The sequence below is a fragment of the Copadichromis virginalis genome, linkage group LG20, assembly GCF_057382275.1.
Source record: "Copadichromis virginalis isolate Kocher_CV1m ecotype Utaka linkage group LG20, C_Virginalis_male_GT1.1, whole genome shotgun sequence".
NCBI lineage: Eukaryota > Metazoa > Chordata > Actinopteri > Cichliformes > Cichlidae > Copadichromis > Copadichromis virginalis.
The window spans coordinates 15,786,196-15,802,719 of record NC_140637.1 but is presented as its reverse complement, the minus strand read 5'-3'; the positions used below and the strand labels follow the sequence as shown (position 1 = coordinate 15,802,719).

The 16,524-nt window shown below is 39.0% G+C and overlaps 1 protein-coding gene and 1 long non-coding RNA gene across 3 annotated transcripts in view; one reads left to right on the top strand and one right to left on the bottom strand.

The window, feature by feature from the left end:
• LOC146684484 (voltage-gated potassium channel subunit beta-2-like) overlaps positions 1–16,524 on the top strand; it is a 258,771-nt gene that overhangs the window by 63,430 nt on the left and 178,817 nt on the right. The window contains exons 5-6 of the mRNA XM_085444737.1: positions 2,812–2,891; positions 3,265–3,309. Of these exons, the coding sequence (XP_085300863.1) occupies positions 2,812–2,891; positions 3,265–3,309 (125 nt within the window). The remainder of the gene's footprint in view (positions 1–2,811; positions 2,892–3,264; positions 3,310–16,524) is intronic.
• LOC146684485 (uncharacterized) overlaps positions 1–16,524 on the bottom strand; it is a 447,043-nt gene that overhangs the window by 267,083 nt on the left and 163,436 nt on the right. The window lies entirely within an intron of this gene.

Below are 16,524 nucleotides of genomic sequence, written 5' to 3'. Positions count from 1 at the left end.
TGAGAGACAGCTTCTTCCACCAGGCCATCAGACTGCTGAACACGTCATAGACACCTCACCTTCACTACTAGAACTTCAACATTATGCACTCCATACTGTACAGTAATGCCACTGTTTTGCACATGTCTCAACTCTGTATATTTTTTAGGGGTGCAACGATATTCGTATCGATATTGAACCGTTCGATACAGTGCTTTCGGTTCGGTATGCATATGTATCGAACAATACAAAATTTGTAATTTATTTTATCAACTTTCCTTCTGACGATGCTGTCTGTGTTGAGCGCTCAGTGAATCTGCGTTCGACTACTCCGCCTAGGCTCGACAGTGCAGCCTAGGCGGAGTAGTCGAACCTCCCCCACTCTCATTCAGATCTGGCGTTTGGAATTATTTTGGTTTTCATGTGACGTATGACCCTGAAGGTAAGCGAGTCATGGACTAAAGTAAAACAGTATGTTGGATGTGCCATGCAATGCTCAATTACATGGGTGGGAACTAGTGTGTTAGCGCAGTTAGCTCGTTAACGTGTTGGCCGTCTAGCCCCATGCACGGGGCGATCGGCGGTAGCTCGTTAACGGAGATTTGCCGTGTTGTGGCGTTAAGGTCATTTCAACGAGATTAACCTGAAAGCACTAGTGGGAACACAACGAATATGACTGCACATTTACGCCGACATCATCCTAGTGCAAAGACAAGTGGAAGCAGACAAAAAAAAGCAAGCATGCTACTAACTTTAGCCGAGTCATTTAGACAGCCGTTAGCACATGATTCTCCTTATGCTGCTGAGAATATAGCCCAGAAGAAGTGGATAGTATAACTTTTATTTTGGAAAGAGACATTTCTCTGTAATAAACTCTCTTTTCCAAAGATGAGTGATTCCTCAATCAGATACAGGGCTCGCAATATCGCTAGCCCGACGTCCCGGGGCTAGCGATTTTTCCAGTCGGGGTACCAAAATCTATCTCTGCCCTGCCCGTCGGGCTATTGTAGGAAGGAAAAATATATGTCAATGCTTTTGCATTCTTTCGGAAATGTAGCTGGGTTATTATGTCATTGGCATCGGTGAGCCACTGTCAATATGTGACATATTGAAATCGCGTTTGAATTTGCACTTGTTTTTTGCTTTCACTTTGCAATACCGCGAACTGTGTATAGACAGCGACAGCACTGATCTGTGAGTGATGATAATTTGTGCACCAATTCCTCTGACATCGTCTTATTAATCTTTAGCTTACTATGCAAACATGACAAGTGAAATCTCCCGCAGCTTAAACATGTGAGAGGTTGATCGCGCAGAGAATCGCTGAGCTTATGTGAGTGCGTGTGTAAAAGCAGCAGGATATATATTTTAGTTCTGCTGAGCCAAATCAGGGTGAAGAAGTGACAGCCAAAGAAAAGCTTACCACAAAACGGAGAAGTTATGACAAATCAGACTATAAGGCAAAAAGAAAGTGCAGCTTTATGGTTTCATGGACAAAATAATTTCTGTGGCTGCAATATGACGAGCTAAATAACCAGGGCTGCACATAAGTGGTCTGCAGGTGCGCATTCGCTGTCAAAATAAAAAACACGCACAAGGGTTAGCGTTAAATTTAAAAACTGTACTTTTGAGTTAAAATATATATTTATAATTTTAATAAATGACAAATTAAAAAGGCATGAACATTTTTTTTGTATCGAAAAAATATCGAACCGTGACACCAAAGTATCGAACCGAACCGAACCGTGAATTTTGTGTATCGTTGCACCCCTAATATTTTTATATATTTTATTTTATTGTTTACTCTATTTAATTTGTAAAATATGTGTATACACACACACACACACGTAGAAAAAAATTTAGTATACACATCCAGAAATGCATATACTATTATATATTGTACATATATTTATTAGTTTCAGATTTAGCCATTCTTGTATTTTGCTTGTTTACGTTATTGTATTTTGCACAACTCTGTTGCTTGTGAAGCTCGCACACAAGAATTTTACTCACATGTACTGTACCAATGTACCTGCACATGTGATGTGACAATAAAAGTGATTTGATTTGAAATAATACAGAGAAAAATCCTAACAATCTGAGGAGACAAGAGAAAAGATACACTGTGGAAGAGAGACACAGATTAATAATAGCTAATGATTAAATTCAAATTAACAGTTGGTAAATAACGAAGAAATGCTCAGTCCATCCTGGTAACCCCGCAGCAGCCTAGGCCTACTGCAGCATAACTAAGGGAGGATTCAGGGTCACCCAATTCAGTGTCTGTCTCCCGAATCCAAAGTAGGAGTTGGCTGAGGAATAATTCTTTGGAGGATAAACTTGTGGTTAGCAGTAGCCTAGTAAACATAGCACAGAGAGAAGCTTTTTCTGAAGCATCCGAAAAACTGTTTTAGGAGGTACTTGAGGTTCTTTTGTTTTTCATAGAGAGGGTGTACTAGGAACCAAGAGAGATACTAATACCTCACAATAAGGCTGATAAATAGTACAGAAATTACAATAGACACACCAAAGCTGAACTGATTTTTAAATGAGTTAACTTTACAATCTGTTTTCAGATTGTTCTTCAATCTTCTGAAAAAGGCACTAATAGGTTTGCTACAGTTGCAAACTTGCAAAATATGGTGGTAGTAATCTAATACATTTTCGTTTATTATTATTTTTTCTTTCAAATAATGTAAGTCATCATTTTTAAGCAAGGGATTATGTAGTGTAAGCTAATATTTATCAAACGTTGACTAAGGTAAAAATGTTCCTAAATATAATTGTGCAGCAGCTGCTTATCTTTATAGTTATTATGTTTTTCTTCTGAAGGTGGCAGAAGAACTCATGACAATAGCATACGAGAATGGAATCAACTTGTTTGACACAGCTGAAGTCTATAACTCTGGAAAGTAAGTATTACTATATTTCAATTTGTTTGAATAAAAAGTGACTGGACAAATGTTTTGTTTATGCAAAGTTACATACATGCATCCAAGTAGTTGTATTGCATTGGATGCTGCCTAGTTATTTTAGAGATATGAGACAGAACAACTAACTTTGCAAGACAGTAACTGTAGGTTTGAACTACTGATCCATCAGTTCATTCATTTCCTTAAGGGTTAGGATTAATTCAAGGTCACAGGGGGACTGGAGCCTAGCTGGATGTCATAGGGCAAAAGAATAACTTTTTGGTGTATAACATTTATTAATTTAATTGAGTTTTTTTTAATAGCCACATTTTAAAAAATCTCTCTCTCTCTCTTTCATTAATTCTTTTCCAAGAGCTGAAGCTGTCTTGGGAAGTATCCTAAAAAAGAAAGGATGGAGGTAGAGTTCTTCTGGGCCTTGTTTGTGATTGCTTGCAATTTGTGATATTAAAAGTAGATTTACATTATTACTTTGAAATGTGTACCCATCTTTTGGGATTTTTTTTTGTTTTCAGATGATTGGATAGCACTCTATTACAGCTCAGTAATAATATGGTAGTAGTGGAATACCAAGGGGGCAATAATAAGGTAATAATTTGGAAATTTCCAAGTTACTACTACTACTCAGTTACCAGAAAAAGGAGTTGGTAATAGGGAGCTGGTAATAATCTCATTATTCAATAGTAAGTTAATTTTGGCTGATGTTTTAGCATAATATCATAGTTTTACCATTTGATAATTCTTTATATAATCCTAACTTGGGTTTCCAGCATTCAACTTTTCTTAAAAATAATAATAGATTAAATATAGTGTTCAATGTTCTGGCTTATTAAAAGGAAACATGTATGGAAATTTCTGTGTAATAAGCATGAATCAGGGCAGCAAAATACAAAGTTGCCTGTTTCCATTTATTATCTTGTCAGTCACTGATTAAACGGGTGAACAGGAAAAAAAAAAAAAAAGTAAAATCCAAAAGCTAGTGGTAAAAATATCAATGCACCCATCCATCTTCATCCGCTTTATCCGAGGCTGGGTCGCGGGGGCAGCAGCCTAAGCAGAGAGGCCCAGACCTCCCTCTCCCCAGCCACCTCCTCCAGCTTATCTGGGGGAACACCCAGGCGCTCCCAGGCCAGCCGAGAGATATAATCTTTCCAGTGTGTCCTGGGACCTCCTCCAGCTTATCCAGGGGAACACCAAGGCGTTCCCAGGCCGAGAGATATAATCTCTCCAGCGTGTCCTGGGTCTGCCCCGGGGCCTCCTCCCAATGCACGTTATGCGATTATTGATTACAATATACATTTTATTTTACAATGTTCATTTATTATAAATAGTATTTCAAAAACCTTCAAGAATAATACATATGAATACATATGTAGATATATCTCAGAAGTAAACTGAATAAAAATTCTTGCAAGGGAGCAAAAGCACCAAATACAAGGTTTCATGCAAGTGCTCAAAGGGGGAAGGTACCAGTGAGCTTTTTATTACATTTTATCACTTCCACCCTCCTTTGCCTTAAAACTGTCACACAGTACCATTTTTCCTTCTATGGGCTTCTCACAAGAACAGTTATGAGTGTGTGTACTTTAACGAGCATATATTACCTTTTTTTTGCAACCTGGGCATTCTTCCAGGCACTAAGTGTACTGAGTGTGTCCTTGAAGGCACTCAGTACACTTGTGCCAAATAAAGGTTATTTCCTATTTCAATACTTTCTTTTTCTTTTTCACAGAGTTAAAAAACAGACAATCAATCAAAAGACACTACAGGCAACACTGCGCGTTATGATTCGGACTTGTTAACAGTTCCCTGTTCATATTTTCTTTCTAATACAGTTCAGTGTTATGTGAGTAACAGCTCACACAAATTTTGTCAAATCGCATGCCAAAACATTTGGGGGTTATATTTGACAGCAATTTCACCTTTGAAAAAAAAATTAGCTCAGTCGTACAGCGGTCCTTCTTCAAACTGAGGCTTTTATCTAAGGTGAGATCATTTTCATCTTTTAAAAACTTAGAACGGGCGATTCATGCTTTTATTATATCCCAGCTGGACTACTGTAACTCCTTATACTGTAGTCAGACCTGCCTGGCAAGGCTGCAGTTGGTCCAGAATGCTGCAGCTCGTCTTCTGACACGTACTAAAGGATGTGAACACATTTCCCCAGTGCTCGCCTCTCTTCATTGGCTCCCTGTCCGCTTCAGAATTAACTTTAAAAATTTATTGTTGACCTACAAAGCCCTGAATGGACATCCTCCTGTGTATTTGTCTGACGTCTTGCAGACTTATACCCCCTTTAGATCTCTTAGATCAAGTGATCTTTTGCTTTTAGCTGTATCAAGGTTGAGGCTGGTTCATAGAGGTGATCGAGCATTTGCAGTCGTAGCGCCTAAGCTGTGGAATAATTTACCCCTATACATCAGACAGGCTCCCACTGTCAATCTTTTTAAATCTTATCTTAAAACGCATTTTTATTTATTGGCTTTTAATACAGCATGAGAGTTATTTGTTATTTTATTAGGTATGTTGTATTGCTGTACAGTTTTTTTATTATGTATGTTGTATTCTTGTACAGCACTTTGGTCAACGCTCCTGTTGTAATTAAATGTGCTATATAAATAATTAAACCATTAACCATTAAACCATTAGTACATTGCATAATATATTTTTCCCATAAATATATAAATATAAAATATAATAAAATGGCCAAAGAAAATCAAATACTAAATACATGAAAATACTAAAACTGAAAACATGTGTGGTGTGGGGTGAAATTATTGTAAAGAATGTAAGGCTTTTATATCCTTTAACAAATCACTATGGGCTCCATTTCTGTCTTTACAGAAATGTTTACCCAGTCAGGAATTCCATTCAATAAAGTGTAACATCTCTCTCAGTAATTTCAAATTGATGTTAACTCTAAAATGGTATACCTCTCACTTAAAGATCCTCCAGGCTATCTGCTTCTGTTCTGAGTGAACAACCTCAAGAAAATGACTCGGATGTGTACATACCCATGTCTCATAATCAGCCACTGGTCTGTAAATGTTTTTTCCTTTACTGTTGAGATGTGCAGCAGAGATACTCTGCCACTGTGGAGTAGAGTCTTTCTGGTTTCTGAGCAGACCACCTGCGATCCATCAGCCACAGTTCAAAAGGAACAGCGTTGCCATTCAGATGTGATCAGATTATCAGCTTAGTGTGATAAACAGGTCGGCTATTTGTGCTCTTCCCTCATGTGCTAACTTCTTATTCTTTTGGCAAGTAGAGAGGTGAGTATTTCCATGGTCACCTGCCTACGCGCTTTCTGGTGGCTCCCATGAATCCTTTTTATACTCACCTGCCTGCTCGACGCCTTCTTGCTCCCTCGGACCTCTGTCAAACTCTTCTGTCTGCCCACTCTTCTTTGGCTTCTACAACCTACCTTGAACCAGTCACACTTTTGGCCATTCCCCAAGGCATCTCAATAATTTCCTACTTCAAGTAAGCCAAGACTCTGAGCTCTTTAGCATACTAGTTGGAGCTCAACACATTCTCATCACTTAACACTTTTATTGAGTTTATTGATACTAAGGTTTCTTCTCTTTCCTCCACAGATGAGACAGTCATGGCCTCCCCCATGGCAGCTCCATATGCGGACAGCAACATTGGTTACACCAGCTATCCATCTGGTGGCATTAGAAGCAATTTGTCATAAGAAGCAGAGCTGACCAATGGAAAACACACCCCTTGGTCACTTCAAGTACCTAGTACCTAGTTATGCCACTCACTCGCACAATATATTCCACAAACTTGTTAATGATGCTTTAAGGGATTTCCTGAATGTGTTCATGTCTTTAGATCAGGGGTGTCCAAACTTTTTTCACTGAGGGCCACATACATAAAAATATAGGAGGGCCTGGGCTGGGCCACTTACTAGAAATTAGATAATAATTAATAATTAAAAAGTTAGAAAAATCAATTAAAAGTGGTCAAATATGTTATATTGTTGGATATAATTAAAGAAAAAACTGCCTTCATCACAGCTTTCCATAAATGGATCTTTATTGATTTATTCAGAAAAAGCTTTGGTAGTTCATTCTCACAACAGCAGCCTCAGATTTCTTCTTAGACAGAATTTACAATACAGAGAAAAAACAATAACGGGTAAATTTCAAGCCTGTTATTTGAATTATTAGGCTTAGGCAACACACCTATTAACGTTCGTATCAGCATTAGCAGACTGAACTGGACTTAATAACAGGAGTGCATATAATTTTAGTAAATTACTCTGGTTAATATCAGCTGGGCTGGGTATGAAAATCGGGCGATCCACCTGCGGTGGTGATCCGATGCCACTCGTGCCAAAAATCCGGACAAATGTCACTTGATCAAGGAGCAAATCTGCATCGGATGAGATCAGCTGACTTTGCGTGTGCAATGTGTGCTCTGTGTGTTAACAAGAAAAACGCATATAAGAAAGTGGTGTGCAAAAGCAGGGTAGTGACTAGTGATGTGTCGGTCGCGAACAAAATGGCTCTTAGACACGGCTCTTTAAAGTGAACGACGGAGCCGTGTTGTTTTTTTTCTTTCTCTTAACCTCTCTCTTGCACTTTTTTTCCGCTTCACTCCGCACGCGAGCCTTGTGCTTTGCGCTGGGAAGAGGGGGGAGGGGCGGTAGTTGCACTCGCAGTAGCACAGAAACAGAGCCGGAGGGAAAGAGAGAGAAAGAGAGCCAGAGACAACAACAAGATACAACATTGTCACATTAGAATAGTGATGGTAAATTTGATTATTTTTACTGAATTGAGTTTCAATGAGTCACTCACCAAAGTGAATCGTGTTTTTTGAATCATTTGAATCACTGAGTCAGTTGCCCAGAGAGTGCAAAAAATACATTTTCATTTAAACTTAATTTTTTTCTCTTTTCATGTATATCCTACTGCTAAGATGAGTGATTGAAAAAGAAAAACAACAATTTTTATAGAGCAAAAAAAATTTCTAAAGTGCACATTTATTTTATTTATTTTTATTTCATTTTATTTGTATTTTCCTCAAATGTATCAAATATATATTTTTATATATATTTAAATGTCCACTGAGCCAGGGGGCAGTAATGCGCCTTAACATTGGTTGCCAACCAAGAAGAAGAAGAAGCTGTGAGCCAGGAGGGAGGGCATGAGTGAGTCCTGAGTGAGTCCTGAGTGATTCGTTGCTACTGTCACTACCCGATCCGTACCGGAAACCCGATCAGTACCCCGCATGCGCAAATCTTACGTCACTTCCTCTCTTTGCCAACATTGCGACATTCAATATATTTGAATGATACGGTTAGCGCCCAGTTAGCTCCTAGCATTTCTCAACAGCTCTGCCTCCTTTTCGACTGCCCGGGACATTTAAACAATGGATAATCCGTACACAAAGAAATTCATGCTTTTCTCCTCAACAGAGAGCGTCCCCCGATTGAGCAACAGCGCCGTAAAATAAGAAGAATGGCGCCTAATTACAGAGTTAATAATGCAGACTTTGTAATATCTCACGTGTAGATTCATCAACCAGATTAAGTGTTTACTGACAATTGACAGTGATAGCGCACATCATCATCACTATTCCAACAATCCTCTCCTCACAGACAAGCATAAACACACTCGACTATCGCTAAATCAGATTTAACACACGTTTGTAATGACGATAATTCAGTTTATAATAGGGTTTATTCGCTCAGTCAGCAGGTGGCGGTATCCTCGTACACTGGGGAGTAAACTGCCATTAAACGAACAGAAGAAGAAGAAAACATCTGCACATGCGCGGTACAGATCGGGTAGACCCGATTTGTACGGTCAGACTTTACACATGCGCAGTAAGGATCGGAGAGTCCTGATCCGTAACTTTCTTTTTATTTTTCGTTTTTGTCTACATTGTACTGAAATGCTTCATTATTGCAAACATTTTAAGATATACTTGTTATTCATCTTAACAGATACTCTGACCCATAACTATCGTAAAACGCTACGACCGGAAGTAGAAACCTTTCGCGCATGCGGGGTACCGATCGGGTTTCCGGTACGGATCGGGTAGTGACAGCTACGATTCAGCACAGAAAGGGAGGGGGTGAGTAACTCAAATGTGCTGTTAGCATGTTAGCTGAATGATGCTACTGTGAACCGAGGAGCTTTTAGCTGTGTCCCAAAACGTAGGCTGCATCCTTCGGAGGACCCAGCCTTCGCGATCTACGATCTACGGGCTGGGTCCTTCGAAGACCGAGAAGGCCGGAAGTGCGAGGCTTTGAGATTGGATGGTCTAGCCTTCAGATTTGCATCACTGCTGTGTCGGTGGAGTTTCATAAACTCAGCCGTCTGCTCCTTGCCATCTAAAATACAACAGGACACTGCCGTAAATTCTCGACCATCTCACACTTCTGTTTAAACAGTTTTCTGTTTGATGTTTATTCAGCTGTGTGAAAATCCCGGAGGAACCCACCCGATGGATTAATACAGTTTTATTTAATCTAATAATCTAATAACTTTGATCTCAGCCAAACCGATTTGCTCCGGAATGAATAAAACCCCGAAAAAAGCCAAACAATTACATTTTTAAGTTATCCGAGTGACTTATGTATCATGCTTAACCTGAGTAGTAGCAGCGGGGTCTGAAAACAATGAAGCCGGGTGTCCGCTGCTCTCGCCGGCTCGAGTGACCATTGAACCCCTGGCTAGCTATTGAGCGGGTGGGTAACATATGTCTCCGAAAATGTTGGCGCAGTTTTGCAAATATGCCATGTCTTGATAAACCAAGCAGAGACTTGAAGTTTACACAGCTATTTTCTCGCCTGAAAATATATTGAAAGTTTATTTTGTGACCCAGAAAGATTGGTAAGAGTAATTTTAAAACTTAGAAGCGGCCACCATTGTTGGAAACTGAAATTGGCTGGGCCGCGCTATGAATTCTGGGATATGGTGGGTCACAAAGGACACACCTGACCCATCCTTCAAATTCGGGGAAATGAAGGACGCATTTGTCAGCCGCATTTGAAGGAGTCGACGAATTGGGACAGCCTTCGTTGCCTAATCGGCAGAGGTGTGGACTCGAGTCACATGACTTGGACTCGAGTCAGACTCGAGTCATTAATTTTATGACTTTAGACTTGACTTGAAAAAATGTTCTAAGACTTGTGACTTGACTTGGACTTTTACACCAATGACTTGGGACTTGAATTGGACTTGAACCGGTTTACTTGAAAAGACTTTATATTTTACCCCAAATATAAAATTTAACATGCATATTATATAGAGATTGAAAATGTGACGTCATTCACGGGTAGAACCGCAAAGGATTCTGGGAACTCGTGGCAAGCGGTACTAGCGCACGCAGGCTTTCAATTAAAATCAGTTATACAGCGATAAAAAGAAACACAAAAATGTCAAGAAGCTGTTGTATTATTAACTGCAATAGCCGGTCGCATGACAGCCACGGGAAGCCGACGGGTAAAGACATCGGTTGTTATCGGATTACGTCGTTGAAGAGAAATTGTTCAAGCCATGTTTCCGAAGTAACAAAGAGGCGACTGGATTGCAGCCATTCAAAGACCAAATATAACGTCCCAGAACACTCCAGCTCACAGGTTAGTCTGCTCCAAGCATTTCCACAAAGGTCAGTCTGCTGTTGTAGTTAATACGTCATTTTTCTTAACATAATTGGTGATATAGGTTACAAGCAAGTCTGGCGCTGAACAGAAATTGTCGCGCTATGCTCCTTTATTTATTGTGTTTATTGTGCATAAACAGTGAATTGTCCTGACACAATATTGCGTTTCGCTTCTGTTATTATGGTACATTGACAAAAACATATACTTTTGTTCACAGGATAAAACGGTTGTTTTGTATCACTAATTGTCCAGTACGATTACAGCATACAATATTATTGTCACTGCTACATTTCTGTGATGCTACCAGAAATTATTTCCACTGCTAATTAATTACCATTGAGCTCAAAGGTCCTATTAATAAACGGTTAACGAATGTGTATTTATGACGACGATTTGTGAGACTGGTAAACTTATGATACGTACGATGGTCTTTACTTTCTACACGGTGCATTTCAAGGTCCTGCACCCATCCGTCGGTAAACTGTACCTGGGCTTGTTGCAGTGACCGGAAGTTACTAAACTTCATGAGTGTATGCACTCACTCCAAGAAGCGTATAATTATAAATATGCATATAAATATGCTACGATGAGATAGCTGACTTCATCTAACTAGCAAATGTTTTCCAGGCTACGTTGGTGATGCAGTTTTTTTTTTTTATGATATTTTTAAAAAAATATCATTTATTTATGTATGATATTTTTGTCATGCGATTTTAAAGCCAGTCCTACAACCGCATCCAAGAATAACATGCAGCTTATCTCAGAACTGTCGGTGAAAATTATTCTTGGAGCTAGGTTTAATTGAGCTGCATTTTAAAGAGGTGCAATTTCACAATTTGTGTATATTTTCTAAGTTCACTATTTTGTCATGTGTTGAGAAAAACACAGATTTAAAAATTACATGGTCTAATATTTACATTTAGCATATAACTGCAACATGCTTTTTTTCGGGGGTTTTTTAAAGACTCGAAAGGACTTGAAATTCAAAATTTCAGACTTGTGACTTTACTTGGACTTTTACACCAGTGACTTGAGACTCGACTCTGACTTGCCTGACATTACTTGAGACTTGACTTGAGACTTGAGGATAAAGACTTGAGACTTACTTGAGACTTGCAAAACAATGACTTGGTCCCACCTCTGCTAATGGGCCTTCAAATGTGGCCTCCAAAGGATGCAGCCGACGTTTTGGGACACAGCTATTGTCTTGATGTGAACTTTCTACTCAGGGTTTTTTCTTTCAGTTCAGAGCAGAAATGTTTTTGTTAAGAAACTGGCTGTTGTTCTTTTTCCCACAATTTTAATTTTAAGCTAGATATATTTCTACTAATGAAATTAGTTTGCTAACCACAACAGGGGTGAGTCAGTGAGTCAGTTGGGCTTGTGAATCATGATTCACGAGTCAGTAAAGTGATTCTCGAGCATTGAACGATTTGTTCATGATTCTCACATCACTACATTAGAAAGGTATAGTAATTATCCACAACTATTTTCAGTTGTGGATGATAAAGGATTCAGAAAGTTTATTCATGCAGGCCTATATGACAGAAAATGTGCATCTTCTTTTTGTTTTTCACATTTTAATTTATATTTAATTGTGTTGTGGTTTGCAATGTTTTGTGTTGTTTCACTTTAAATTTGTTTAAAATTTAAATAGTTTAAAGTTGAAATGTAAATAGTTGTTTTTTGTATTATATGATTTATTTATTACATCTTATGTCAAGTGAATAAATAAGTTTATTTACGGTGGCCCCTAGAGACAAAACACGTACAAACTCCGAAGCACGTACAAACTCCAAAACACATACAAACTCAGAAGCACGTAAAAACTCCAAAACACGTAAAATCTCAGAAGCGCCTACAAACTCCAAAACACGTGCAAACTCCAAAGCGCGTAAAAACTCAGAAGTGCGTACAAACTCCAAAACACAAGAGAAGTGCTCCAGGATGCTAGGGGCAGTGTTGAGCTTTTGTTACCTAGTGGCTACACAAGCCAAGAAGTACCAACGACCAGATTTGGTATGTGGTAGTAACAGGTAAATTAACTTTTTTTATTTTATTTGAATATATATGAGTGCCTGTGTATAAATACACAAACAATACAATATGCTTTCAATCGTGTAATTTATATGATCTAGGTAGCTCTGTTTTGGAAGGTTAGTTAACACTAGTAATGTGTTTTGGAGTTTGTACGTGCTTTGTCTCTAGGGCCACCGTATATATTTATATGGAAACAGATAAATAAAACCATGTTTTTTTTACATTAGTAATTTCTTTTGTGCATTATTTTATATTGTTGTTGATAATAAATTAATTAAAGCAACAAAACAACCTGAAGAGCCGGTTGGAAGCTGAAAGAGCCGGCTGTTTTTAGTGAGCCGAGCCGAAAGAGCCGGTTCTCTAAAAAGAGCTGGAATTCCCATCTCTAGTAGTGACAGAATGGATGCACATTATTGATAATTGATGCATGTGTACCAGCACATTAACACACGGGTACTGTGGAAGATATATTTTCACTCATCTAAAGTGAGCACAAGCTTTATCAGACAGTTGCAGTTTAGTGTTGGCTGACAAGTTTTCAATGCATTAGTGATGGTAAATTTGATTCTTTTTACTGAATCGAGTGTTAATGAGTCACTCACCAAAGTGAATCGGGTTTTTTTGAGTCATTTGATTCACTGAGTCAGTTGACCAGAGAGTGCAAAAATTTTACATTTTCACTCAAACTTAATTTGTTTCCCCTTTCATGTAAATCCCACTGCTAAGATGAATGATTCAAAAAAACAAAACAAAACAATTTTATAGAGAAAAAAGAGCAAAAACATTTCTAAAATTAAGCAACTTCCTATCAAAATTGCTTAATAAACATTTATTTTATTTATTTGCATTTTATTAGTATTTTCGTTAAGTGTGTCAAATATATTTTCTCATCTAAATGTCCACTGCGCTGTGAGCCAGGGGGCGGTAATGCGCCTTAACATTGGTGGCCAACCAAGAAGAAGAAGAAGCTGTGAGCCAGGAGGGAGGGGGTTAGTGAGTCCTGAGTGATTCGTTAGCTCGCTCTTTGATTCAGCACAGGAGGGAGGGGGTGAGTGAGTGAGTGATTCGTTCGCTCGCTCTTTGATTCAGCACAGGAGGGAGGGGGTTAGTGATTCCTGAGTGATTCTGTCGCTCGCTCTTTGATTCAGCACAGGCGGGAGGGGGTTAGTGAGTGACTGAGTGATTCGTTCGCTCTATGATTCAGCACAGTAGGGATGGGGTGAGCGAGTCCTGAGTGATTCACTTATGATTCAGCACAGGAAGCGAGGGGGTGAGTAGCTCAAATGTGTTGTTAGCATGTTAGCAGCGCGATGCTACTCTGAACCGAGGAGCTATTTTCTTGATTTGAGCTTCTACTCAGGGTTTTTTCTTCCAGTTCAGAGCAGAAATGCTTTTGTTACGAAACTGGCTGTTGTTTTCCCCCCACAATTTTAATTATAAGCTAGATATATTTCTACTAATGGAATTAGTTTGCTAACAGCAACAGGGATGAGTCAGTGAGTCAGTTGGGCTTGTGAATCATGATTCACGAGTCAGTAAAGTGATTCTCGAGTACTGAACGATTTGTTCACGAATCGAACATCACTACAATGCATCGCACAACTGTATTACTGGACATGCTGACGTTGTTGAGGTCCTGCACTTTTTCCGGGCACATTATGTCGGCGACTTTAAAGAAGCAGCGTTTTATGAGGTCTCCATCTGAAAAAGGCTTGCCATGTCTTGCGATGAGTTGGGTGACCTCATAGCTGGCTGTAGCCTTTTCCTGGACTTTCTGAGCACGAAAAAAAAATACTGTTGCTGACCCTGCAGGAGAGCTACCATTTGCTTTAATTTCTGCTCTCACTCAGCACCAGTGTAGTATGCATAGGCCTGATGTTTGGTTTCATAATGACGTCGTACATTATACTCTTTCATAACTACCACAGTTTCAGTGCAGATCAAACAGACACACGTCCCCTTGAATTCTTTAAAGAAATATTCACTCTCCCACCATGTCTTTAATTTTCTGCACTCACTTTCTACCTTTCGCTTCTTTGGTTCTGCCATGTTCAGTAACTTGGGGTAAATTTCTCGTGTGATTGTCCTTTTTGGTGGAGTAACTGCCTTCATCAACAGTAGCTCCCCCTGGTGTTAAAACGAAGAAGTGCAATACACTCAAGCAAAAGTTGAAGTGCAGGCCATACTCTATTCTATTTAGAAAATTTCTTACAGGCCAATTAAAAATAGACCGCGGGCCGCAGTTTAACCACAAGAGTTGCTTGTGGTTAAACTAGCAGTGGAAGAGTGGTGTCATTGGTTGGAAGGAGCCAAAATCTTATTAGTAGTAGGACAGATCTTAAAACCCCCTCTTATCTTAAGATTGCCAAACACTTAAAATCCTGTGAGGTTCAATGTTCATTGTTTTTCAGTTGTATCAAAGTCTCTTTTTCATAATACCCATGGCGTTGTTTTTGTGCCACTATTCTGCCAAAAATTTGTTTTGTACTGTTCAGTCTATACTGCTGCTCATTCCTGCCACTGTGCTATATCCCATTTGCCCCCCCCCCCCCCTCGCATTCCTATTTAAGATTTTCTTTATTTAATCACTAGTGTGTACATATATTTATATATACATATATATATCTAGTCTGTTAACTGTTAATCTTTTTTCTTTTACTATATTTTATTAATATTTTGCTCTTTACTATTTTTTCTACTGTACCATTCTGCTGAGTGACTGTCTTCTGCTCGTCAAATACATTTCATTACGATTTTGACCCTGTACTAAATTGCATATGACAAATAAAACTGAAAACATATATACTAACAAGACAGTGTACATCACTGTCACAATAGCATTTCTTTTCATTGAAAGGCTTTATGTTTTTCCTATAAAACCGGGTGGGCCGGTCTGTAGTCAAAATTAGAGATGGACCGATCCGATATTACGTATCGGTATCGGTCCGATACTGACCTAAATTACTGGATCGGATATCGGAGAAAAATAAAAAATGTAATCCGATCCATTAAATATCACGAAAGCACCTCACAAAACTTGCAACACGCCGTAACTCACCTCAGAACGTTAGCACGTCGGAGCAGTGTGCATCACGTGATAGAGCGGCTGTGGCATGCAGGACCTGTCGATGGTCTGGATAGCATGTGGAGCTTCGCTAGCAACCCGGCATTTCATCTCCGACAAAGTTATCCCCGAGAGAAGTAAAGCAAGTGTGTAAGTCCATCTCTGAATGTAAAGCATTCCTGCGTTAAGCTTAACAAGCGACTGCCTCTTCTTGCTGCTACTTCAATCATGAAACTGCTTATAATGATCAGGTGATCGGCTTTTCTGTCGCGAGTCCGTCTGTCTTGTTTGTTTTTGGCCCACTTTGCACCAGAAAGAGGAAACCAGCGGCTGAACAACAGCAGCACGTTTAAGCTTGATAAGCTGTTGTTAGAATGTATTTAATATTACTTTCTACTCGAGGATCTTTTTCTACGTAGCTGACGGCTGGTAACTGAGCAGGGGCGGATCTAGCAAAGTTTAGCCAGGGGGGCCGATAGGGCATTAACAGGGAAAAGGGGGCACAAAGACATACTTTTCTTTCTTATTCTCATTTAAAATGTCTAATAAATAAAAGCTTTTAATAAATAATTATCTGACACCCAAAGTTTTAATTTGATGTAAAATGAATAGAAGTCCATTACTGTATATAGTGACTATTAAGTCTAATATATATACCCTAGTAAGCTATAGCACTTTTTCCTTTGGGAAGGTACCATCTGTGCAGTCTGCAATTTTGTTGAAGAAAGATGTTGAATCTATTTAATATTTCTTGAAAAATAATTGATTTCTGTGCATTTTTTTTTTCACACTGCATCAAATTAAGGTTGATTACGTCGATTAAGCATCATAAGGTGGAGCGTGAGGGGTGGTTCCCTATTTTTTATTTATTTATTTTTGTTGCTGGG